This window comes from Phyllopteryx taeniolatus, chromosome 15, assembly GCF_024500385.1.
Source record: "Phyllopteryx taeniolatus isolate TA_2022b chromosome 15, UOR_Ptae_1.2, whole genome shotgun sequence".
Taxonomy (NCBI): domain Eukaryota; kingdom Metazoa; phylum Chordata; class Actinopteri; order Syngnathiformes; family Syngnathidae; genus Phyllopteryx; species Phyllopteryx taeniolatus.
In genome coordinates this window covers 3,188,626-3,213,379 of record NC_084516.1, presented here as the reverse complement: position 1 = coordinate 3,213,379, position 24,754 = coordinate 3,188,626, and the positions used below count along the sequence as shown (strand labels likewise).

Sequence of the window (24,754 nt, the reverse complement as noted above, 5' to 3'; positions counted from 1 at the left end):
GATTTTTAGGATTAGGTATCAATTTTTTTTGGTAGCATTCAGATTATTCTTGTAATATTGCACCTTTTCTCCTACAATTGTGACGTCCTAATTTTATGCTGAAAAGGTTTGGACTTTTCTCGTAACATTTTGATATTAACATTTTCCTCTAAATATTTGAGCGTTTTTCTCATACATTGTTATAAACAGATATTCTCATAGCCTTTTGACTTTTGAGTGTTTAGTTTTTCTGAGTTAAAAAAAAAAAAAAAAACCCTACATCTACAGTATGTTGTTAATATTTAGACACCAAAAAAAAAACAAAAAAACTGTCCAGTTTGATAAGACGCTTCATTGATTACACTTTTAGTCTACGCTCCAATTCAACATCTGCTCAGAATGTGTTGCTGCAACTCGGGTGGGGGGGAAATAGCGTGCGGGATCTCCGGTGAATGGAATATGAACGGAAAAGACGCCAGAGCCCTAAAGGAGGCCATAAATCTGGAGACGACGCTCTAAAAACAGAAGATGCGCACTAAGCTACGCACCGACGACGCTCGCCGTTCTGCTGCCTGGCGTCATCAGGCGCTGAGTCTGTTACGGCCTTTAAGGTATCAAATTACTTCAGCCCTGTGGGGGAAATTTGCATCTTTTACAGGCACTTTGAAAGGAGATTCAAAAATTCAAATATAAGAATTGCCTGTCCAATAAAAAATGTTTTTAAAAATGGTGGGTGTTAAAATTCCTGCCTCTGTTACGGCACTTGAGGCATAAAATTGCTTCGTCCTTCCAATGCAAAACGTTTGGGTGACATTTCAGAAAGAACCTAAAAGGACCCATAACATACACAGGTGCCCTTAATTTGACATTCTCTCGACGCTTGACTGTAAACGTCCAACTGTTCAATGTTTGACTACTTTTTGAACGACCTGCTGTTCTCCAGCAAGGGCGGAAATCACAATAGGTGATTGATCCATGAATTGACCTCGACATTTCCGGGTTTGATTAAAATTGGTATTTAAACAGTTGTTCACGTCATTGTTGTTCACATTTTCACATCGTGAGACCAAGACATCGTCTAACAATTGAGTGTCATCAACAGGTTGCAATTGAGATCGCTAGACTGGAAGAGTCACAGAAAGGCATGGAAATGGCTGTCCTTGGAAGTTGCTGTTTGATTTGGGTTAGGGTTTCCATTCAGCTCCTGGTTACACAACAGCAAGTTGTGTAAAAAGTTCTGAATCACTGCAAAGTTGATGTTGAAAAGTTTCAAGAATGTCAAATTGGGTTCACCTTGAAAACTTCGGGTGCATTTGACCTTCGTCCGAAGATTTCACTTAAAGGCCCAACACACTTAACTTCTTGTAAGTAGTATAAGAGTCGCAGAAGAAGCAACTATCCAGACCGGCCTTTATTGATGTTGTGTTACAGCAATGGAGGAATAAAATGGCCATTCGTATCAGAACTGCAACACCGGGGGGGGGGGGAAATCTTTTCCAGCCAGCGTAGAAGGGGACTTGAGACTCCATACATAGGCATTGCCTCTCTCCAAAGTAAAAGTTTGGTGTCCAGGAGAAGATGAAATAGTCCAGCTCTGTGTTAACTCCTGCTGTTCTCAGCTGCCAGGCCAACTTCTGCTGGCTTCTTCTGAACAGAAACCCTTCTGAGGTTCAGTTCACTGAGTGCGCTCGGATAATAAAATCAGCGACTGTTGGATCCTGAGTGAGGGAGGCCGGACCATGGCTGCTTCTTCTGGTTGCATTCCAACACGTTCTGGTCCAAAAAAGTGGTTCTGCGGGTGCCTGGCACCGCACTGCGCGATGGGTGGTTCTGGAACTTGTCAAGAGCAAAGGTAAGTCATGAAAAATTGTGTCTGGTCAAACCGGGTTCAGTTTGGTTCCATTGAGTTTGACTGTGTGAAGCGTCCGAGGATTCAGCCCTGTCCTGTCTCACAGAACCATCGAGAACTTCTACACCCAACACCATATCTCCAGCAAAGGCCACTCATGAAAACTAGTTGCCCAACCCCGCACGCTACACCACAGTTCAGTCACAGTCGGTGTGCGGTGAGCCCCATGCTAACCCTAGCTCTAACCCTAAACCCCCAGCACCAATCTCAAACCGCCAACCCTAACCTGAGCTAAACATGCAACCTAAATCTAACCATATCCCCCTTACACATGCATGCAACTGGGCGAAGCCAAAATATTTCATTTATTAGGCAACAATCGATAAATTAACTTTGCACAACAGTACAACACACAAAGAAGAGGACACCAAAGGTAGAACTTAACCCTCTTCTAGGACCACTTGCCGCCTTTCCCTGCATAGCAGCATGAGGCTTACACGAATGAGGAGACATGTTTTTCATGTTTTGGTTTTGGGTCCTCATAGATGAAGCCGGGGGAAGGGGGGGCCGAACCCTTACCCCAACTAACCCTAACACTTGCCCTATATAAACCCTTCCCGAACCCTCAATCATAATCTAATGACGCCCTAACCATATTAACCCTAAAACCTGATCCTAATCTTAAACCTGAAGCCAATCACACTGACTTCTCACTGGAGGCCTGAAAGAAAAGTTCTGGTACATTCCACCTCGTTCCTCAAGACGAGACGACGGTGATTGTTTTAGCAGGGGCGGGATGTCTAGCAGAATGACATACCAGTCGCTACAAAAATGTCAACCTGGTATACTAGTTATTGCTGCTATTAATACTCGGGATTTGCGGGCAGCTTTCCCCAGGTTTACTGATCCCAGATATGTGGCGCTCCATCAAAGCAACAATCCTGTCCTCTTCATGCTGAGGACGTTCTTCTCTCGTCATGAGATCTAACACCTTAGCCCTAACTGTAACAAAAACCTACGCCCAACCCTAACCCTGACATACCCTAACTTAAACTCGCTAACAACCCGAACACTAGCCCAAGCCCTAAGCTGAACCATTTTGACATCAGTCCCCCCCAAAAAGTGTGTGATGTTGTCAATAAAGCTTCTTTGAACAAAGCCGGAACAAAGGCTGGGATGAGGGGGCGTCTGTCCCGCCCTCCCTCCTTAATGGCCGCTCCTCCCATTCTGCACATTTGCTATAGTCATGTCATAGCAGCAACATATGTTCGCGTGGGGGTCCGCAGGGAGGCTGAGGGCTGCGCGGTGCAGCAACCCAATCCTCCTTTCGCCTCTCTGTCATACCCATTGTAAGCGTTATTGTCAAACCGTTTCTCAACGCCTCTCTCGCTTTTGCTCAAAACCAGGCGAGCAAAAAAAAAAAACAACAAAACAAAAAAAAAACGGGTGCTTTTTTTATGTTGTTTTTGAGCATAAGTCCTCGATAACTGCTGCACATTTGCTTGGCGTCGTGACTTTCCAGCAAATTCCGTTGGCGAGGCTCCCCTTCCCCTTCTCCGCCTGCCTCGTGTTCTCGCAGCTCAGCTTGCACGTTTTCTCTCTTTCTTTCTTTTTTTTCTTTTTTCCTTTTCTCCTTTCCCTGCTTGCACCTCCTCGCCCGTGGGGGAAAATGTCAACATGTTACTCAATGGAGCTCGGGATCTCTCAAATCGAGCCGTAACAACAAGGAACAAATGAAGAAGGAAAAAAAAAATGGAACATTTCTGTAGTAGCAGCCCGAATGACACTGAGATGAGCAACTTGTGGTTCATCTTTCTGCTCGTAGCTGAGTGGTTAGCAGCTAGCCTGGCAGAGAAACCATTTCATTGAACGAGCAGTGGATTTTGTTTAATTTTAATATACAACCCCAATTCCAATGAAGTTGGGACGTTGTGTTAAACATAAACAGAAATAAAACAGAATACAATGATTTGTATTTGTGAATCATGCTCGACCTATATTTAATTGAATGCACCAGAAAGACAAGATATTGAATGTTCAAACTGATAAACGTTATTTAGCAAATAATTGCTAACTTATAATTTTATGGCTATAACATGTTCCAAAAAAGCTGCGACAGGTGGAGAAAAAGACTGAGAAAGTTGACGAATGCTCATCAAACACGTGTTTGGAACATCCCGCAGGTGAACAGGCTCATTGGGAACAGGTGGGTGCCATGATTGACTAGAAAAGGAGCTTCCCTGAATTACTCAGTCATTCACCAGCAAAGATGGGGCGAGGTTCACCTCTTTGTGAACAAGTGCATGAGAAAATAGTCCAACAGTTTAAGGGCAATGTTCCTCAACGTACAATTGCAAGGAATTGAGGGATTTCATCACCTACGGTCCATAATATCATCACAAGGTTCAGAGAATCTGGAGAAATCACTGCACGTAAGCGGCAAGGCCGAAAACCAACATTGAATGCCCGTGACCTTCGATCCCTCAGGCGGCACTGCATCAAAAACCGACATCGATGTGTAAAGGATATCACCGCATGGGCTCAGGAACACTTCAGAAAACCAATGTCAGTAAATACAGTTCGGCGCTACATCCGTAAGTGCAACTCAAAACTCTACTATGCAAAGAAAAAGCCATTTAGCAACAACACCCAGAAATGCCGCCGGCTTCTCTGGGCCCGAGCTCATCTAAGATGGACTGACGCAAAGTGGAAAAGTCTTCTGTGGTCCACATTTCAAATTGTTTTTGGAAATAGCGGACGTCGTGTCCTCTGGGCCAAAGAGGAAAAGAACCATCCGGTTGTTCAAAGAAAAGGTGATGTAACACAATGGTAAACATGACCCTGTCCCGTCTTTTTTGCAACGTGTCGCAGCCATAAAATTCTAAGTTCATGGTTATTTGCGAAAAACAATATAGTTTATCAGTTTGAACATTAGGGGCAAAGGTCAGATTAGAGTTGAATACACTAATCTGTAGTGTATTCAATTAAATATAGGTCGAACATGATTTGCAAATCATTGTATTCTGTTTTTATTTATGTTTAACACAACGTCCCAACTTCATTGGAATTGGGGTTGCAGTTAAAAGGCTCTAATTGCCTGCTAATGGTTAGCTAATTAGCATTTTAAAGATAGTGCGCTAACTGCTAATGGCAGCGTGAGTGAAAACTTCAATGTAAGGTTAGCCTTCAAAATGGCGGAACAACCATTTTATTGGTTCACTCTTCCCATCCTTGGCATATCTTTTTTTTTTTAATTGTTTTTCTAATGTTATATATGTGCTTCGGCTCAATAGAGGCTGACACTGCTCTAGTCTTGTACACGTCGTGGCATGAATGCTACAGTGTTCTTTTTGATATGTAAATGTATTATTATTTTGACCTCCATCCACTGATCTGATCTTTTTCACTGTTGAGCCGCGTTTGAGTTCGCTTCAGCCGGCTTTGACTTCAGAGTCTGGCGTCCGCGGACGAGAAACAGACGTAGCCCCCGCCGCTCCCCCGGACCACGGCCAACGGGGGTCGCAATGTAAACAGCAGCGTTTTCATAAAAGTACTTTTTCTCGTGACATCCGCTCGCCTCGGTGCACTTGAAAATTGGTCGGATAATTGCCGAAACGTTATTTTCCATGTCAGGAGAGACGACTGGACACGGATCGTGTGAAGCGATTAACTTGCGGGTGGAGGCTAACGATGGTGCTCATTGATTTTCATTTTCGCATTGTCCAGTTTAGCATTCAAACTGCTCTGAGAAGCTAAGCAGGGCCAGGCCTGGTTAATACTTGGATGGCAAACCAACTGGGAATACAAGGTTTATTTTTTACCCCCTAGCCAAAAAGTCAGCCTAGGTTAATTTAAGACTTGAAATGGAGTGTGAATCCTTGTTTTTCTCTTTGTGCTCTGTGATTGACTTGAAACCAGTCCAGGGTGAACCCTGGCCAGCCCAAAGTCAGCTGGGAAAGGCTGCAGCTCACCCACAACGCTAATAAGGAAAAACACTCTTGAAAATGGATGGATGGTGGTTCGAATTCAAATAGACATCGTCAAGGAGCGTAGACCATGTGCCAGTGCAGCGGCCCCGGTGACCACTCAGTCAGTGCCGCCACCCACCAATTTTTCACATCCAGGTGTTCCATAGGGTCGTGACTACACCGGCACCTACGCCACATGGCCACCGACTTTATAGTTAGCCCTTGTTTGACTGCTGATTGGTTGCGGATCCTTCGAGAAATCCTTTGGGTACTTCCCCTGCAGGTCAACCAGAGTGTCAGAGTAGGTGGGTGAAGGGGTTTGGAGAGGGGGGGGGAGTCTTGTTTGCAAAATGTTAGCGAAAGACATTAGAGCCCACTTCCAGGAATGTTTGCATAGTGTTTAATAGCGAGGACATCACGGCGCACCATAATCAGATTTTCCTCGGGGATCAGGGCCAGAAAATGACTCCAAATGGATCCTGAGGTGAAACTCAGCTGATTAGCTGGTGTGGATGTTTTCCAGGCGATGCTTTGAGGTTGAGTCATTACAGCGAAAGGGGACCAGCTCCTGGGGACCCCCCCATCCCCTCTCCTTGACCTCCTCTGTGGTAGCCCTCCTGATTTACACTTTGTCGGACAACGCCACCCCTCCCGAGAGGAGATCCTCTCGAACAACATACGTTCACTCCTGAAGAGGCGTTTGGCTTCGTATGGAACCCGAGAGTGGACCCCCACCCCCTGCCTGGAAGATGGTCATTGGCTGCAGACAGGTTGGCAAACGGGCGTGGGTCTAACGCCTTTTGAACAGTGATTCTCAAACTGTTTTTCTCGAACTGTAACTTGGGGCTCCCCAAAATAAATGTTAATAACTTGGCATATAACTTTTGAAAAGTGCATGCCTACATAATGGGGACCGACCGGTGTGTCAATAAAACAAAAACAATAAACCAAGTCATCTTTGGGCCAATTTACAGATCTGATATGATTGTGACGTATCATCACATAAATCTCACATCCTTGCATGCATTTTGTTTAAAGGGGGAAACAAAGAGCATATTATTTCAGGGGAGAAAAAAAAATCATATTTCTTTCAAGAACAAAAAGCTTTTTTTTTTCTCCAAGTTTGTTATCATTAATATTTTTTTCTCAAAAATGGGCAACTTTTTCATTCTTGTCAGTAAGCTAACCGCTAATGGCAGATATAGCGAAAAGTTCAATTCAACTTTAGAGGTAGCTAGTTAGCCTTTGAAATGGTAAAACAATCATTTCATTTCACAACCAGCGAAATTGAAGTTTAATGCAGTCAAAAGTTAATTGATAGCGATAATTCTCCTGCGCCTAGTTAGCAGCGGGCTTGCTAGTCTTAAAAAATGCTAATTAGCTAATGGCGGAGTTAGTGAAAAGTTCAATTCAATATTAGTAATTAGCTACCTAGCCTTCAAAATGCCAAAACAACAGTTTAATTTAGTGAACAACATATTTAGATTAAGTTTAGTACCTTGAGAAGGTTCGAATCTCCTGCTCATAGTTAGCAGTTAGCTCACTGTAGCTTCCAAAATACCAATTACCTAACAGCGCATTAGGGAAAACTTTTTAATTCTTGTGGCATTTAAGGGTACACGTTAGTAATGTTTAATTGTCATTCGTTTTATGAGGGGGTCCTTGGAAAGAATTCTCTGCTGGAAGGGATATGATTGGATTCCCTGGATTCAAAAAGTTTGAAAAACGCTGGTATAAATATTTATCCCTCCGCTAGGTCCCAAGCCGTATTTTTCATTCTTGTGGCAAACAAAGATAGTAATTATGTTTGTTTGGCGTTAGGATTATCAGGGGAAAATTCCTCTTTCCTTCAAAAAAATGGAAAACTCTTAGTATAAAGTGTTACAATCAGAGCCACAGATTCCCCAGCCTCCCTTCCATTTTTTCCACCACCCCGTCCACTGAGGAGGCCTGACACCTCCACACACACACACACACACACACACACACACACACACATGCACACGCCTCCAGCTGGCTGGGTGGGCCCGCTGTTTACTGAAACAACAGGAAACGTCAACAATCCTGCATCGGGCCTTGTTTCTGGGCTCGTGCGTCCGCCTCTTTTGTCCCCATAAAACGGATCCTTTTCTTCTCGACTTTAGCTGCCTCAGTTATCGATTGCCCTAAAAATCCTTCCCAGCGACAACGTTACTTAGATCGGAACTGGCGCCGAGTGCATCCTCGACACTGTCGGCGAGCAGATGTTCCCCACCTCCGCGCAGACGGCTTACTTCCAGCCTGCATTTCCTCCTCGCCGTGGTGATAAATCACGCGCAATGAATACGATCGTTTGTCTGAAAGAATGCCTTTGGAAGTATGTATGGAATGTGAAAAAAAAGATCGAGCGATAGTAACCCTCAGAGGAAACACTTGTAATTGAATTATAAATGCACATAGCCCAGTTATTTTTATGTTTCTTGGTTTGCGAAGAGGATTTAGCTGTTCAACCTGTTTCCAAAGCACTTTTTGGAAGGGTGGCAAGAACCCAGATTTAATTTCCTAAAATGTTTGTTAACGCCCTTTCAATGCCCATATATGATATGATATTATATGATTTGATGTATTAATATACCGTATGACAAAGAGCCAAAGGAAATGTGTGCCGTATCAGTCAAAATGCTAACAGAAGCTAGCTTGGCATCGCCTGCTGCTGTTTTACACGAATCATCATCGTGATCTGCCGCTGGAGCGAACCAATTGCGAGTCTAAGAGGTGGCCCATATTTTCTGCTGTTCTGCACATTTTGCTCCATCTCGATCCAGCCGTTCACAGCCTTTTCCATCGTGCTCCTCCTCTCGCCTTCATCACTTCATCCTGCAAGCTGACTGACTCGTCGGAGGGAAAAGGGTCGAGGCCTTTTCGGTGGTTTGGGACGGTGGGAAAAAAGCTCTTGTAAGGAAGTACCCCCTCCCTCCTCTACGTTAACGTGTTCACCGTCTGGATTGCGAATTCTTTCCACCTCTGTCGGCCTCCCGGGTCAAGCAGAACCAGACCTCCGCCACCCTCGTCCTCCTCTTCGCCCCCCAACGAAGGCGACGATGACGACGACGATGATGATGCGGTGGCTATTTGGGGTTTGAATCACACTTTCCAGCCACTTCCTCCTTCCCTCCCGTTTGTCTTTCAAATGCCTTGAACGTAAACACATGCGGCAGCCGCTACCGGTAATGTGAGTCTTTCCATTCCAGACGCTCCGTTTGTGTCTGCCAGGCTAAACACTCCCGATGATGATGAAGAGGAGGTAGAGAAGGTCGGGTGATGCGGTCGCAGAGAGCGAAGATGGAGGATGCTCGCTTGCCTCACGCGTTTTTTTTTTTTTTTAATACCAATAGCATAAGTCCATGTGAAAACTCATTTTGCAATACCTGGAAAGAAGGTTTAGACCCATTCATGCTGACCTGTTACCTTTTCTGAAACTCAGAGACTTGAGTGGGGGAGGGATTGGGGAAGTGCAGCGACATTCAAATCTTGCCAGCAGTTTTAATCAACTCTAATCTGACCTTTGCCCCCAGCCCAGAGCCTGACTAACCCCGAACCGAACCGACCCTATCACGTAACACCTTAGCCAACCCAAGCCTAAACCTCACCAACCCGAACCCCTTACTTAACTTAAACCCAGACATGGGGTCACACATGTGCCGGTGTAAGTCCTTAGTCAGATTTCAAGTCTTAAGCAAGTCCCAATAATCATTTTGTCTTGAGAAAGTCAAGTTCTTAAATCATGTATCCCATGTACTGTTTTGAAATGAAATGTACCCCGTTTAAAACCTTTACTACATTGTTCACTCAACTGTTGAGGGATCATTTCAAAGAATGCGGCTCGCCTGAACGTCAGCAAGCGTGATTTTAATATCAAATCAAGCTGACCGCTGCACTGTACTGAGTTCAATTCACAGATATTTACGTTCAGTGTTGTAGTCTGATCGTCCGTTTCACATCACACTGGTGGTTTTTATAGCTGACAGTCTGCAGCACTCCCACTCTGGCTGACATGACCTTGCGCTCTGATGTTATTTTGAGAGGACGTGCTGTTCGGTAGCGAGGGGCTTTGACCGATTGTCAGACGAATCCTCCAGTCGTGACACGGCCATACCCAGCAATACGCCAAACCGATTTTAGATCTTTATGGAATGAACAAAATCGAGTCTTTCAAGTCAAGTCTTGGGCTCAAATCTCAAGTCTTTTAGTTTTTGCCACATCACACAGTACGTCAGCAAAATAGTGACTCGAGCCCCCATCTCTGGCTAAAAACTCACCCGAAAAGCTAACTTTAACCGAGCTAACCTATCAAACCAACATAGCCTAACTATAACCCGTAACGCGAACGTAACCCAAACCCTAAATCTTACGCTAAACTCAGTCCCTTCAACGTTTTGGAAGGCTCCCGTGTTGGCGTGGCTTGAGAATGTTTTCTGTCAACCTCCGCAAACATCTGTTCGGTGATGTCGGACCGTCTCGCCATTGCCACGGAAGAAGCGAATAAGTGCGCTGCGAGAGTCACATTGATTACACACATTTTCCTCAGTGGGACCTAACATAGTCGCCCAAGCTTATCGCTGATACGGACCCAGACGCTGACTCATCCCACAGCTGCTTTGTGGGGGGAAAAGTGTGAGGGCAGAGAACAAGAACAAGCGCTCTCAAGTCTGACGGGATGCATTTGGACATGTTGCGGTCAGAGTTTCAGAGCGTTCCTCATCGCAACATGTTAATCGTTAACAGCTGATCACGGCATAAAAAAGGCATTCTTCCAAAATGTTGGGTCCTCTGTGAGCCAAAATGGAGAGAGAGAGAGAGAGAGAGAGAGAGCGAAAGAGAGAACTCCAACACACCGCAGCTTGCGCAACACTTTAAGAACATTTGGAAAATGGACAATTTGTGTAGGGTTTTTGTCCATGCAATGGTTTGTTGCAGTGTTGGTCTGAAGACTGCTCTCAAGATCAGTTTTAGGGTATTTGGTCTTGGGATTGATTGGAGGGGGGGAGGTTTTGTCATACCAACACACCTTGACACATCATATGGCACCAGATTTGATGCCCATGGTCCCAGATTAGCACACTTACGAACTATGAATAGAATAAGAAATACGATAAAATAAGAAATATTTCTTCGAAGGTTTAGGGATTTCCTGAGAATTCATACCCACCCGGGGCACAAGGGGTTTGTTAGGGGGTAGGGTTAGGGTTTGGGTTGGGGGCTATGGGTTCGGGTTTACTTGAGAATTTATTCACAACAGGTTTTACATTTTACACCGTGGAAACTGCAGCACAAGTACAAATGAGCCCAATATTGCTTCCAAGATCAAGACCAATTACAGTGAAGCATACGTCATTTCGATAAGCACAAAGAAATTCGAATCTAATGAAGATTCAAGATCTTAGCTTTGTTACTTCTTTCCGTGGCTAACGTTCAAAGATTGAAACGTGAAGAACCGAACGATGAACAAAAATACAATTACATCGGTGACGGCCAAGAATGTTTTCCTGGGTGATAATCTAAGATTCAAGATCTTAATTGTGTTGCCTCCTTGTGTAGCTAACATTCAAAGTTTGAAATTGAAAGGTGAATAACGGACTGATGAACCCAAATCCAAATGTTTACCTTTGATCTGTCGTGTTTATTGTGCTGAGATTCAGGACTTGAGTTCCCCTGCTTTATCTCCGGTCTCCTGTCTCCAAAGTCTCAGAAAGGAGCTCACATGAGTCTATGTAACGCTCTATGCTATCGTCATCTATGTTCTATGTTCTTCTTAAGAGGAGGTTTGTGACTGGAATCTATGACTTGGAGATGAAGTATAAAATGAGCCGTGAGAGTATATGTCGTCATCTCTACCTTATTTTTGATGGGATGTCATCTGATTTCAATTTGCTCCTAAAGCTTTACGAACTGGAGATGATTTATTGTACAGTTGGCATGTTCCTGAAAGGAGAATTGGAGGGTTAGGTTTTCAAGAAAAGCTTACAGTTTCCTGAGAATAAATCTACTCCACGATTAGAGGTTAGGGTTGGGGATTAGGATTGGGGTGAGGGAGGGGTTATAGGTTAGGGTTGGGGTTAGGTTTAGGGGTGCCAAGAAGTGGGAAGAAGTTGCTGCGAAATGAAACGAAGTTGAAATCAAACTCAAGGGTTTTCCAGAAAGGCCGCACAGTGGATTCTTCCTGCTTGTGTTTGCGGACGAGCATTTCTGGCAGGTCAGAAGGTGAAAAGTTCGGAGATGTGGATCTGTTTTGATGGCTCAGCTGACAAGAAAGGAAGAAACGGGAAGGCTCCAGTTGAGAGGAAGCCTCATGAGCTCATGCGAGGTCGTGCATTGAAGTGAAAATGGGGACGATGGCAAGAGGTTGAATGGGGGGGGGCCAGTGACGAGCTAAATCAGCAGGTAATGACAACTTGCGGAGTTCTTGGCGGGGCCCTTAATCCCAAAACAAGATGACACACTTGATGCGACATTATAAATCTTTGACAGCAGTTTTCACTTTAGCGCAAGGATCCTTTTGCGCTTGCACGCTTGGCAGGCAACACAAACGTCCCAACAAAAGCAGTTCTTGAGGGAAGAAGTTACAGTCTCTTCGACGCTGCTCGAAACCAAAACAAGACGCGTCCATTTCTTTCTTTCTTTGTTTTTACACGTTTGGACCAGCCACGTATGAACTGACTGATAATGAGCGCCATCTGCATTCCAGCACAGTGAAAAGCACACGAGATGAAAGCCGACCGGCTTCGAAAGCGGACTCCGCTCGGCGCTCATTTACGGCCTGAAACTCTTCGACTCTTTTTAAACACGGGATTCGCCTCTTACACTACTGTACAGCGCAGAACAGCAGATGGGAGGGAAAGGTTGGTCAGGAAAACCAAAACCCTCCGAACCCTAACCTAACCATGAGCTGAAACCGGGCTCTAACCCTAAGAAAACAATCGCATCGTCAAAGCACCTCACTCATTTCCTAAAGTCCTCAACCCAAAACCCTCACCCCAATTCTTACTATAACCAAACCCAACCTCTGCAACCTTAACGCTGTCCGTAATCCTGACACCCTGATCCTAAAAGATGGGAGAAACAGTTTCGCTAAAGCACGTTATTTATTTTTGGCTCAATCCCATAACCCCGATCCTAACACCCCAACGCTAACCGTTGCGAAAAACAGTTAAAGTGGGAGAGCAAGATTTGAATGTCGCCTCGCTTCAATAATCCCTCCTCCCGCTCGGGTCTCTGACCAAAGCCACGCCCCTCACTGACGTACACGACGTGTACACTGTAAGTCACGTGCGCTGGAAACAAGCTGACGTTAGCCACGGTTGCTACATCGGTAGCAAAACTCTCTATACTCAGTATAACACAAAATGTTATCGGTTGGAAATTGTATTTTTGGGATTGTACAATTAACGAAAGGAGGTGATCCACTTACTGTACCAGTCAAGCAGAAATGGAGCCAATTCCGTGTCAATTCTGAATTCTCTCAGCTGCCTCTAAAAGGGAGCGCCAATGTTTGTTTTATCTTGGGCTCTGTCCAATTCCTTCTTCCTTTTTGGGGAAACTTTTGTTGCGAATCGGAGATGGCCATTCAGCCATTGTTGTGATTGGTTGTTTTTCCATGGGTGCGGTGTTTTTTCCCAATCAAATTAGAGGTGCAAGATGAGGCCAGAGCAGAGCGGGATTATTTGATCAAAAGGCATTTTCTTCGTGGAACCACTCTCATTGTTAGCAGAAAGAAAAAAAGTGATACTTTTGAAAATGGCAAACTTCCCCTTTCAGCTCAAACTCATTTCCATGTATGTGAATCGTAACACCCCCCCCCCCAAACCCCCAATTTTGCGCAGTGTGCATTGATATTTATGATGATGAAATCTCTTGTACTTTTCTCATATCTCATCTACTGACAGCAGCTCCAAGCCTCACCGGCCTTGGAGGAATCCTTCCACATCGTCAAAGAATTGACGTTTTTTTTCCGATGTGGGGAGGGAAACCCTACGGGGTGGGGGGAAGGGGGGTCTTTTCAGATGATTCATGGAGAGAGGGCACAGGAAAAAAAAAAATGCAGCCCGATTGTTGATTGGAAGAGGACGACGACGATGAGTCAGCAGAAAGATGATGGAGGTCTGCGACAGTCCGCGGGGCCCGACGGAGAGCCCGGCCAGAAGCTCACACCGAGAACATCTCCGGCACACGTGTCCCATGTGGCTTTGACCTCCATCTTATCAACTTTCAACAAGCTTTTATTTATTTATTTATTTTAAATTGTTGAAGGTGAAAATGGAAACCAGACAGGCAAAAGAAAGTGAGCGGCTGCCCGGAATGTTTGTTTGTTTCAACATAGATGACAAACATCTGGCAAACGCATTCCGTCATCAAGCCCCCTCCTCGGCCCCCCCTCGCTTCGAAATTGGAGCTGCTGAACTCTTTTCCTTTTTCTCTCTATTTCTGTGGAGTGCGTTCGCATGGGAAGGACGTTGAACAAAAAGTCTCATTGTTACTATCGTTTTTTTTTTAAATAAAGCAAATGGCTGATGATGTCAGGATTTGAGGGGCTTGTTCTTGTGCCATAAGTGAGGTGTTGCACCCTGGTGGTAAGGAGGAGAAACAACCTCCCTCAGCCCCCCGCCCCCCCCAAAAAAAAAATATCACATTTCTATCCAAACCGGTCATTAATCAATCGGAATTCAAAAATACAATAAAATACAAGAACATGGAATATAAAGAATTATGATTTCGAAGATGTGTGAGTTGAATTTTACCGTGAGGGACATGAATAAGTATAATAAATCAAAAATGACAATAAATAAAGACGAAATACGGCAATTTTATTGACCCCACAGTGCGGAAACGGGCTCGTAGAGGCCCAGTAAAGAAAATCAATTGAATCCAATTGTTACTCAACCATCAAATAACCCTAACCCGACCCTTAACCCGATTTCCCAAATCGAAACCCTTCTACACCTCAACCTCAATGAACCCCCATCTTTAAGTTTAAACCCTAGCCCCCGACCCCTAACCCTAAATTTAACCCAAACCTAACTCTAAACCAGCAGTCACCAACATGATGCCTGCGGGCTGTAAAAAAAGCTCCAAGTGATTGGACATTGTGATTTCCTAGGAATGTTGCGGATGAAATCCTTTGAAAATGTGAACACTTGCTTGCAGAGCTTTCTAGAGATCAGGTTTCGCATTTTGATTTTTATCTCTTTCCTACCTTTATTGAATCGTTGAATTGACGACTGTGAGAAAATTAACATGAGGAGTATTTTTCACATGAATCATATTCATACTTCATTCTCGGAGCTAAGCTCATTGGAGCAAACGTGTCAACCATCGTCATGGGGAGTGCGGAGTAATACTGTCACCTAGTGGCACTTCATATGTACACACACAAAATGCTTCCACTGTACTGACGGGGCTTGTCCAACATCAGCGCTACACAAGCACTGGTGCTTGAAAAGAAAAGGAAAAAAATCATTCAAAAAGAACCTTTTTTCCAGGAGCCACTTTTCATTTTGCTCTTGAGCAAACACTCTTTCTTCCTTTTTGCGCCTCCTTTTCCCCACTCGCCACCTATTTTCTTCCCATTCTGCTGATGTGTCAACAGCTATTCCTTTTCTATGGCCACACACACACACACACACACACACACACACACACTGTAGCAGTTCCAGATGTGTTGCGGGGATGATGTCATGGCAGACCGGAGGGGCTTTTTTTCTCCTTTTCTCCTTCTTTTGCCGAGCGCAGACCAAAAGAAGAAGATTCCTTCATTGATTGGTTCATTTCTGCGCATTAGTGGAAGTGGATCGCCTCCACACCAACACGTGTGCGTCAGATGTGTGTGTTGTGCTGGTTGCCAGGCAACCACAGTGTAAATAAATGACGATGGGGAAAAGAAACGAGCATGTGAACGTTAACGTTCTTGTGCGGACCCCCCCGGCATTCCCCAAATTAATTACAATGACAGAAAAAAAAAAAAAAAAAAGTTACAAATAGTATCTTCTGATGGCAATTTAGGAGGATTTTGTACACAATCAGAAGTCTACTGGGTCACTGGCGGTCTTTTTTTTTTTTTTTTTTTTTGGGGTGTTAGAGGTTTAAAAATGATTCCTGTGTGTGATGATACTTGGGGGAGGTCTCCACATTTGATGTGTCCCTCTTTTGAGTAGCTCCACTGGGCAGTCGGGGGGGGGGGGGCTTCTGAGTCCCTGCTGAAAGCAAATTACAAGTCCAGGTGAAAGGTCCCCGCTGGAATGTCATTGTTGGACGGCCATGTTGTTTTATGGCAGGGGTGTGTCTGTGTGTGTGTGTGGAGGGGAGGGGGGGGCTTCTTTAAAGTTTACCACTATAGCAGTCCCATTGAAAAGCATTGACATTTTGCATTCACCTTATAGCATGCTAGCCTCCCTCAAGTTTTAACTTTTTTTTGCTAACCGAGACAAAATGCCAAAGTGCAAGGCTGCTGTGTATGGCAGACTGGATGTGCGTGTGCAGACTAATATTCGTCCACCAGATGGCACTACATTTCCCCATTCAAAGCATGGAGCAACATTCCCCACTGTTTTTTTGCCGTCAATTAAAACGAGGGATAATTGAGGCCTTCATTTGGGGGAATAATCTGGTACGCTGAAAGATTTAAAACAAATATAGAATTCTTGGCCCAGTTTATTAGGCACACGGCACACGTGGAAACAAAGTGAAAGTAGGGCAGCACAGCATGTGTCTGCAAATGTGTGTGCGCGCGTGTGGCAGGTGTGTCCGCTCAATGGTCAAACCAGATGTGCAATAAAGGAGTTGAAGGGTGGGAAGCGTCACAGAAACGTCACAGTTCTGCTAAAACACATTTTAAAAAGCCCTTTTGACAACAAATGTTCCTTTTTTTTTTTTTAGCTGATCAAAAAAATCACTTGAAGCCTTGAGCAAGAAGGCTTGTTCTTTTTTTTTCTTGTGCATCGTGAGTGCCGTCTGGTGGCGATAAGGAGAACTGCAGTTCTCCACTCCACTCCAATGTGTTGCCATAACAAGAAATTGTAATGCAAAATTACTTTGCACATTTTTTTTTAAATCACAATCTTACAACTTTTTCTCCCAATATAACTTTACTATTTTTTTACGTGATAATAGGACTGTGTAACATTAACGTTAATCCCCAAAATTAATTTATTTTTACTCATAATTCTACAGCTTGTGATTTATTATCCTAACGACTTTATCATGACTAAAAAGGAAGAAAAAAAATATCCGCGTGGTTTCCGATGTTGTGGTGGTCGCCATAGCAACGAGGCTGACAAAAGATGACTTTCAGGCATATTTAATTGGCACAGTAAACACAATACAAAGTATTCAGTGCTCCAAAACACAAGCAAATTGACCGATAGGCAACGAGACGCAAACACACACACACACACACACACAGTCTGTCCTGTACGCACGTTTGCAAAGCAACACGCTCCCGATAGTTCAAATAGTTTTGTTTTTTCTTTTTTTTCATCTTTATCCATATATTCATATTTATACATTTTATACTCTCTGGCTCTCCAATGTACACGAAACTTGGATCTCCACCGGGAAAACAACGCCAGGAGCAAAAAGTGGTTTGTTTTGACCAAGGAGTGGACACTGAAAAGAACTCAAATAAATCTTGTAATCATTAAAAAAAAAAAAAAAAAAAAAAAAAAAAGTTGTGATAACAGATATATATTATATTTTGGATGAGAATATAGTTGTACTGTAATGTAAATAAACTGGATATTTATCGGACTTTTGTCTACCTCTCCAAACATACTATTTTTATGACTTTTCTAAAAATATATATATAATTTTATTCTCTTGTTACAATTTATTTTAAACAAATTCAATTACGATATATTTTCATTATTTTTCCACAAGAAATATTTCAACATAATTGTAAAATACAATGTAACTATAACGTGACGATATTTTCGTAATAAAACAACTTGTAATTTTCACTTTTTTTCAAACTTTTGGTTGTAAATTTGTCCGAATTTTTATAAATTTAAATGTCTTCATTCAAAATCTCTCTTAATTTCCTCAACGTTTTCCTTTATAAAAATATTGTTATTTTTGTTATGTTATTTCTCTCAATATAACAACATTGCTGTCATTTTCATACTTCCTTAAAAAAAATCAATTATTTCTCAAAACATAAATTTATCCCATAAGCTTTCCTGATGTTTTTAAAGATTTTATTCTCATGTTATTTTGACACCTCCCAAAATGAAAACAACTAAAAAACTATTTTTCTTATACCGTTGGAATTTTATTCTTGTAATTTCCCCACTTCAATTTCTAGTAGTATTACAACTATTTCCATACTTTTCCCATTTCATCCTTAAAAGACCGACTTTACAATACAATTCAAAGTCAAATTAAAATGACTTTACTCCCATTATTTTCCAACATTTATTTCTCATAATATTACAACTTTATTCTGAATTTTCAGGCGGCTTCAAAAAAAAAAAAAAAAAAAAAAAAAGACTCATGGTACCTTTGAAACTTTCTCCCTTTTTTTTTTTTTTTCCAAATGATTACCCAATTTCTATTTCTCAAAATATTAAAAATGTATTTCTCGTGTTAACATTGCACCTTGTTCCACTCGAAATCGCACTACTTGTTTTTTTTCCTTCTTTTCAGCATGTCACTCCCTGGCTGCTGTTTACTAGCTGGCCATCCCAAATGTTCCAATTAGACAAACAAACACTCTTGCAGTAAAGTGGGTTTCAGTGCCATTCCATGGCAGAACGCGCTATTAACACACATTTTCTGCTTCAAATAATAATAATAATAATAATAATAAATCACTGGAAAAAAAAAAAGTCAAATAAAAGACATGTGCCATTGCGGTGGGTGAACATCTTGGTTGGTTTTAGTCTGACAGTGTGGGAACAACAAGTGTCAGTTGAACAGATAAAGCAGGTCACAGTATGTTGTCAGAAACACTACAAGCTTCAGGAGGTCTGAACGGGACTTTTGGGGTCTGACGGCAGGCGGGGCAACACAAAAAGGGGGTGAGGGGGCCTGGATGGACCCCTGGGGGACATGCGCTTCTCAGCCTTGAGAAAAATAAAGAATAAATAGATGACCTGAATGAATTTTGGGGGGGTTCATTAGGCAATGAACATCCCTGTTGGCCCACCCATGTGGGGCCCGCCGTCGGGTGGGGGTGGCTGGGGGCACCGACAAAAAAATTTTTTTTAAAAAAGGTAACCTGATTGATTGTTTATGGGGTTTGTCAGGCAATGAAGGGTGGCGACCCACCCAACAACAACAGAAAATAAATTAAAAGGTAAACCACCTCCCAAAAAGGTTATCAAACAATGAGGGGCGGCACCCTGGGGGACACCCCGGCACCCCAACACAGGGGAGAAGGCGGCAGCGGTGGGCACTGCCCCCCCCCCCCAAAAAAATCCTCATCTAGATGAAAAGAAAAAAAACTCAAAAGTTTGTCAGGCATTAAGTGACGGACCCACGGGGGGTGGGCGGCAGCGGGCACCAACAAAAAAATAAACAATATAAATACCCCAAAAACTCATTTAGGTTATCAGGCAATGCGGGGCGGAACTAAAGGGACTGACCCAAAGAAATCTTATGAAAGGATGACCTTATTTGGGGTTCATCAGGCAATGAGGGGCAGCACCCCACCACCGACACCTACCCCTGTGGGGTCGCTGGGGGTGGGGAGGCACCGATGTAATAAAATACGAAATAAAAATATGACCCCTCCCACGCCCCTAAAGTGTCTTTCACCTAATCAGGCAATAAGTGGCGGCACCTCAACGCCGCTACCCACCCCGTGGGGGCGCCAATTGGGGGGGGGGGGGGGGGCACTCTCAGTAAACGATAAAAAACGACTATAAAGGTGAACCCCACCAAAAAAGTCATTCAAGTTAGCAGGCAATGAGGGGCGGCACCCCACTGCCACCACCGCCCACCCCCATGGGGCCGCAGGCTTGGGGGCGGTGGGGAGGCAGACAGGGGCAAGCAAACGATACACAACAAAGCCAAGAACCGATTGGTTGCAAAAGATGGTGCCGTCCTGCAAGGGGGCGAGGTTAGGAGTGGCAGGCGGCAGCTCGGTGCAGGTGAGGAAGGGGGAGGGGCGAGTGGGCGGCGAGCATTCACGTCAGAGAGAGGAGCAGACAGCAGCCGCACGGGTGACATGATGATGTCACGATGACATCATGGCATGACCAACTAAAAGGGCAATTCACTTCCTGAAGTGGGAGGAGCCGAGAAGGCCTCTCCAATCACACACACACGAACACAAAAAAATACCACATTAACCTTGTAGATTTTTTGCAATCATAAATCACGATTTTTTTTTCTGTAATAATACTTCTTTGCTTTGCAGTTTTATGATATTTATTACGAGTGGAATAAAGTCATAATGTTGCAACTTCTCTGTCATAATAATGACTTTTTCACGTCATATTATGAAAATGACTTTGTAACATTAATGTTTTGGGGAATATTTTAAACTTCATTTCATATGGCATTTTTAGTACCATTTCAAAATAAAATTCTAATATAATGAAAATAAAGTCGTAAATTACATTTTCGCTCTCGTAATATTAGGACAATTTTTTTTTTGTGCCAAAGCACAACTTTATTTTGTAACATATATATAAAGGTTTGGAATATTTAGAGAATCAAATCGGAATATTACCACATAAATATTGCAACCTTTCACAAATACATTATTATGACTTATTTATCCATCATGAAACTTTATGTAACATACTAATATTACATGAATAAAGTCATACATTTTTCTCTTTATTCTCGTCATTTTATATATGAAAAAAAGGTTTCAATCTTACATGAAGTTTTGTTATTCGACTGAAATATTGTAACATTACATTTTTTTCATAACAGTTCATTTCAGAACACTATTTTGTACCATTACAATTTTTGATTTTTTTTAACTTTCCGAGAATACAAAAGGCTTTTTTTCCCCCCTTCTAATATTTCAAGAATAAAGACAGATAATGACTGTTTTTTTTTTTTTACTTTTCTTATAAAATTACAACTTATTTATCCGCAGTAACACTTTATGTAGCGTACAAATTTTATGAGTATAGAGTCATAATGACGACTTCTTATAACGTTGTGATTTTTTTTCCCACAATTTTTTTTTTTGTACAAATATTTTGAGAATAAAGACAAAACTTTGTTCTTATAATATTTCAACTTATTTTCCGTACAACTGATTTCGTAAAAATTACAAGTTTTTCTAATATGTCAAAAATAAAGAACTAGTACCACATAAATCTCGCAATATTACAACATATTTATCTGTAATAACACTTTACGTAACGTCCTCATATTAGGAGGATCAAGCGGCGGTAATATTGGGAGTGTTTTCTGGATGTTTCGTATGTTTTTGCTCATATTATGGGATTCAGGATGGATGGGTGGTGAAGCGAATGAGGTGAAAGTGGGTCCAGCGGTCGGCAGGCTGGGGTGGGGTGCTGGTGCTGGTGCTGGTGCTGGTGCTGGTGCGTCCTCTCTCTGACTACGCCCAAGAAGGTTAGTAGCGCAAATAACCGAGCCCAGCTGTTAGGGGTCAAAAAGCGCGAAACAATTTTGCCGCGGAGGATAAGAAGAGTTTTCTAAAGTGTCCGTGTCTCGCTTTGTTTTTTTTTTGTTTTGTTTTGTTTTGTTTTTAAAGAGGAGGAACACGGCGATTTCTCCCCCAGGCCGCTTGCCCTGCCGCTTCCTCAGCCAGCATCTTGTTTAGGAATCTGCAATGCAGGACAGGAAATAAACAAACACAACAAGTGACAGAAGAAAAAAAAAAAGAAGAAATGTTAGATGGCGGTGGAAGGGGGGAAAACGAGAAATGCATTTATATGGAAGTAGAGCTGTGCCGTCGGGGTTGGAATTTGAATTTCGAACGCTGCACTCTTTAGCATCCCAAAAAATTCAGTATGAAACTAAAGTTACATTTTTTTTTTTTTTTAATCTGTGGCAAATATTCCAATTTAAATGTAGAAATCACAATGCATACTCAGATGGCATAGAAGGACTGCCGTGCATCATTTTAAAGAAGCTATGTGTACTGTGACTTAAAAACAACAAACAAAAAAAACATTAGGAGTAATATTATGTGGGCGGAAAAATATAATTTTTTTCCTGAATTTCTCCTGTTATCAGGACTATTTTCTCAATATGTTTCTTGTACTACGACTTGCAATGTTATCCATAAAAAAAGACATTCTCCAAATATGACTTTAATCTTGCATGACTTTTTTTCTTTTAGTCTTACAAAAAGACGATAACACGAGAAAATTATTTTTAAAAAATGTAAAACTCTTGACTTTTAAAAAATATATTTTATTCTCATAATAATGAATTTAACGCAAAAAAAATGAAATTAGATTTGCTATCATTTTTTGAGGGGCATCATTAACATTTTACTCTTCTATTATTATAACTTTATTCTTGTCATATTCTGGCTTTCAAAAAAATACTCTTCCCATTGTAATTAATTTCAAATACTTTCAACTTTATTTGTATATATTTCTGTAACGTCTGGATTTAAAAAAACATTATCATAATGCTTATGACTCTTAATATTACTTATTTTTTAATCAACAAAAAAAATACTTCTTTCTTGTGCAATAAGGGTTCCCCCCCCCCTCGTAATTTCACGCAATTGGTTTGTTGTGTACTGCGGCGTCCAGAGGTTTGATCCTTTTTAGCAATAACAAACATAACATAAGTGAACCAAAAGAAATGTTTGATGGCTGTGGGGGAAATAAAGGAGAAAATGTGAAAAAAGAAAGCGACCCATCAAAAAAAGAGGTTGAAGGTGAACTACGCAAGAGGGAAAAATCATTAGCCTGGGGGCGCTAACGTCGCTCATGATTTTGTGAGATCATCAGGTGTGCCGCGGGAAATTATCTAATTTCACTTCGTTGGTCCAAATATGGTTTTTTATTGACAACAAATAAAGTTATTTTTGTTCATCAATCTACGCCGGTGACGTAGCGTGACATGCAGAACAATTAAATGGTTTTCCACTAGAGGGCAGACGCTACAATCAACTTGACATTCATCCAACAGAATACCAGCAAAGTGTTCAACAAAACTCAACAATATTTGAATTTGGGAGTAGAGTGAGAAGAAATTGTCATTATTGCAGGATATATACTTTTCGTGGCTTTTTTTTTTTTTTGTTCAGTGGTGCGCCATGTCCAACACAGTGGTACCTCGACTTCCAAGTATTTCGAGAGCTGCGAACAAAAATTTTGAGTTCAGAGCGCGAGTTAGGATTGCTGTGAAATTCACAACAATCAACAGTTTGGTTGATCGTTAATAATTTTTTCAAAAATGAGGCTACAAGCTGTTTAAGCCACCTGTTACAAAACATTACCATAAAACCAACAGAATTACACGTTGTGGATTTAACCAATCCACATTATCAAAGTCTGCTAGCTTCATGTGAACACACAATGCAAAGCGTCATAGACGGGCTAATGATACTAGCATCTCTATGTTACGGCAGTTCTAAACTCCGAACACAAGCGGGAGCAAAACATGCAGATGGCGCATACAATATTCACAGGCATATATTATTTATCCTCTGCAGAAACGACTTACAGAGACACTTCTTCGTGTATTATGCTGCCCCCTAATGGCCAAGACGCCCTACAGCTTTCTTATTAAAAAAACGTGCTACCAAAATGTTTGTTTTGTTGGCGTTCTTTGGGGCGCTGGACATGCGGAAAGCCCATTTGACATGCGAACATGATCATGCAACAAATTAAACTCTTGAGTCAAGGTACCACTTTAAAAACCTTTATTTGGCATTTATAGTTTGGTGGTGTGCGGTGAGATTTTTCTCATGTCGAATATGTGCCTTGGCCGCGCTACGGAAGTTGCCATTTGCTTCTGAACTAACTTTGGACTCATTCAACGCTATCATGATCGAAAGGGCTAATATATTAATGGCAGCTCTCAAATGAAACGCGCACAGCATGCGTGAGGATATATTGTATGTCATAGGAGGCTAGAAAAATAACTTTTCTGATATATACTAGTCATCGTTGAATTAAACACTTGTACAGCAGATCATATTTCGCATGCATTCCAATTGGATACAGCTACATGTTTACATTCATTTGGCGTGCGGTGTGAGGCTCGGAGGCACGACGGAGGAATACAGTGGGATTGTAGTGGTGGGGATTGTAATGGCAGTCAAATGTAGGTCATGGCACCTTTGGCGTTGGTCCCCAGAAAGACCTCCACGTAGGACGTGGGCACGTAGCCCTCCTCGTCCTGGTTGCGGCGCACCCGCGTCCAGCCGTCGCCTTTGTCCTCCTCGATGACATACAGCAGCTCGCCCTCGGCCACCGAGATGGTGCCCTCGTTGTGGCCTGACCGCGTGGGGGACAAAACGCCAAATAAAAACCGGGACGAGAACGCGGCGGTGACGTCTGGATGCTCGCTTTGGTAGCACAATTACGCAACTCAAAATCAAAATGAAAAAAAAAAGCTTAATTCACTTTTTTTTTTTTTACTTTTTTAAAATTGCATACAATATATCATGTTATATATTATTATCTAATGTATGTATGTGTATTTATATTACTATTTATTAACCTCGACACTAACAATATTACATAATACATAATTCATATGACTAATTTTCATGTATATTTTATAACATTATCAGTGAAACTACATTTCTTTTTGTAATATATTGCTAATATTTTACTCATATTTTTTCTTAGATTAATACATCTTCATCCTCTTAACATTAAGATTTTGATCTAATAATAAATGAAATAAATTTTCATAATATTATGACCTACAACTGTTGTAATTATATGGCTTGAGTCTAAAAAAAAAAAAAAAAAGGCGACCAACTCTACTTACTCTCAATGATTTTTCAACAGAAAAAAAACTTTTTTAA

General features: G+C 42.1%; 1 protein-coding gene across 23 annotated transcripts in view; it reads right to left on the bottom strand.

Annotated features, from left to right (window-relative positions):
* Nucleotides 1–17,109: 17,109 nt before the first annotated feature.
* Nucleotides 17,110–24,754, bottom strand: part of LOC133489997 (formin-binding protein 1) — a 61,905-nt gene continuing 54,260 nt past the window's right edge. For 22 of the 23 annotated variants that reach the window (XM_061799413.1, XM_061799426.1, XM_061799409.1 and 19 more), the window contains one exon: nucleotides 23,624–24,215. In XM_061799413.1, the coding sequence (XP_061655397.1) occupies nucleotides 24,037–24,215 (179 nt within the window). In that variant the 3' untranslated portion in view covers nucleotides 23,624–24,036. Of the gene's footprint in view, nucleotides 21,579–23,623; nucleotides 24,216–24,754 lie in introns of those variants that run through there. The other variant, XM_061799410.1, reaches the window with a different exon arrangement.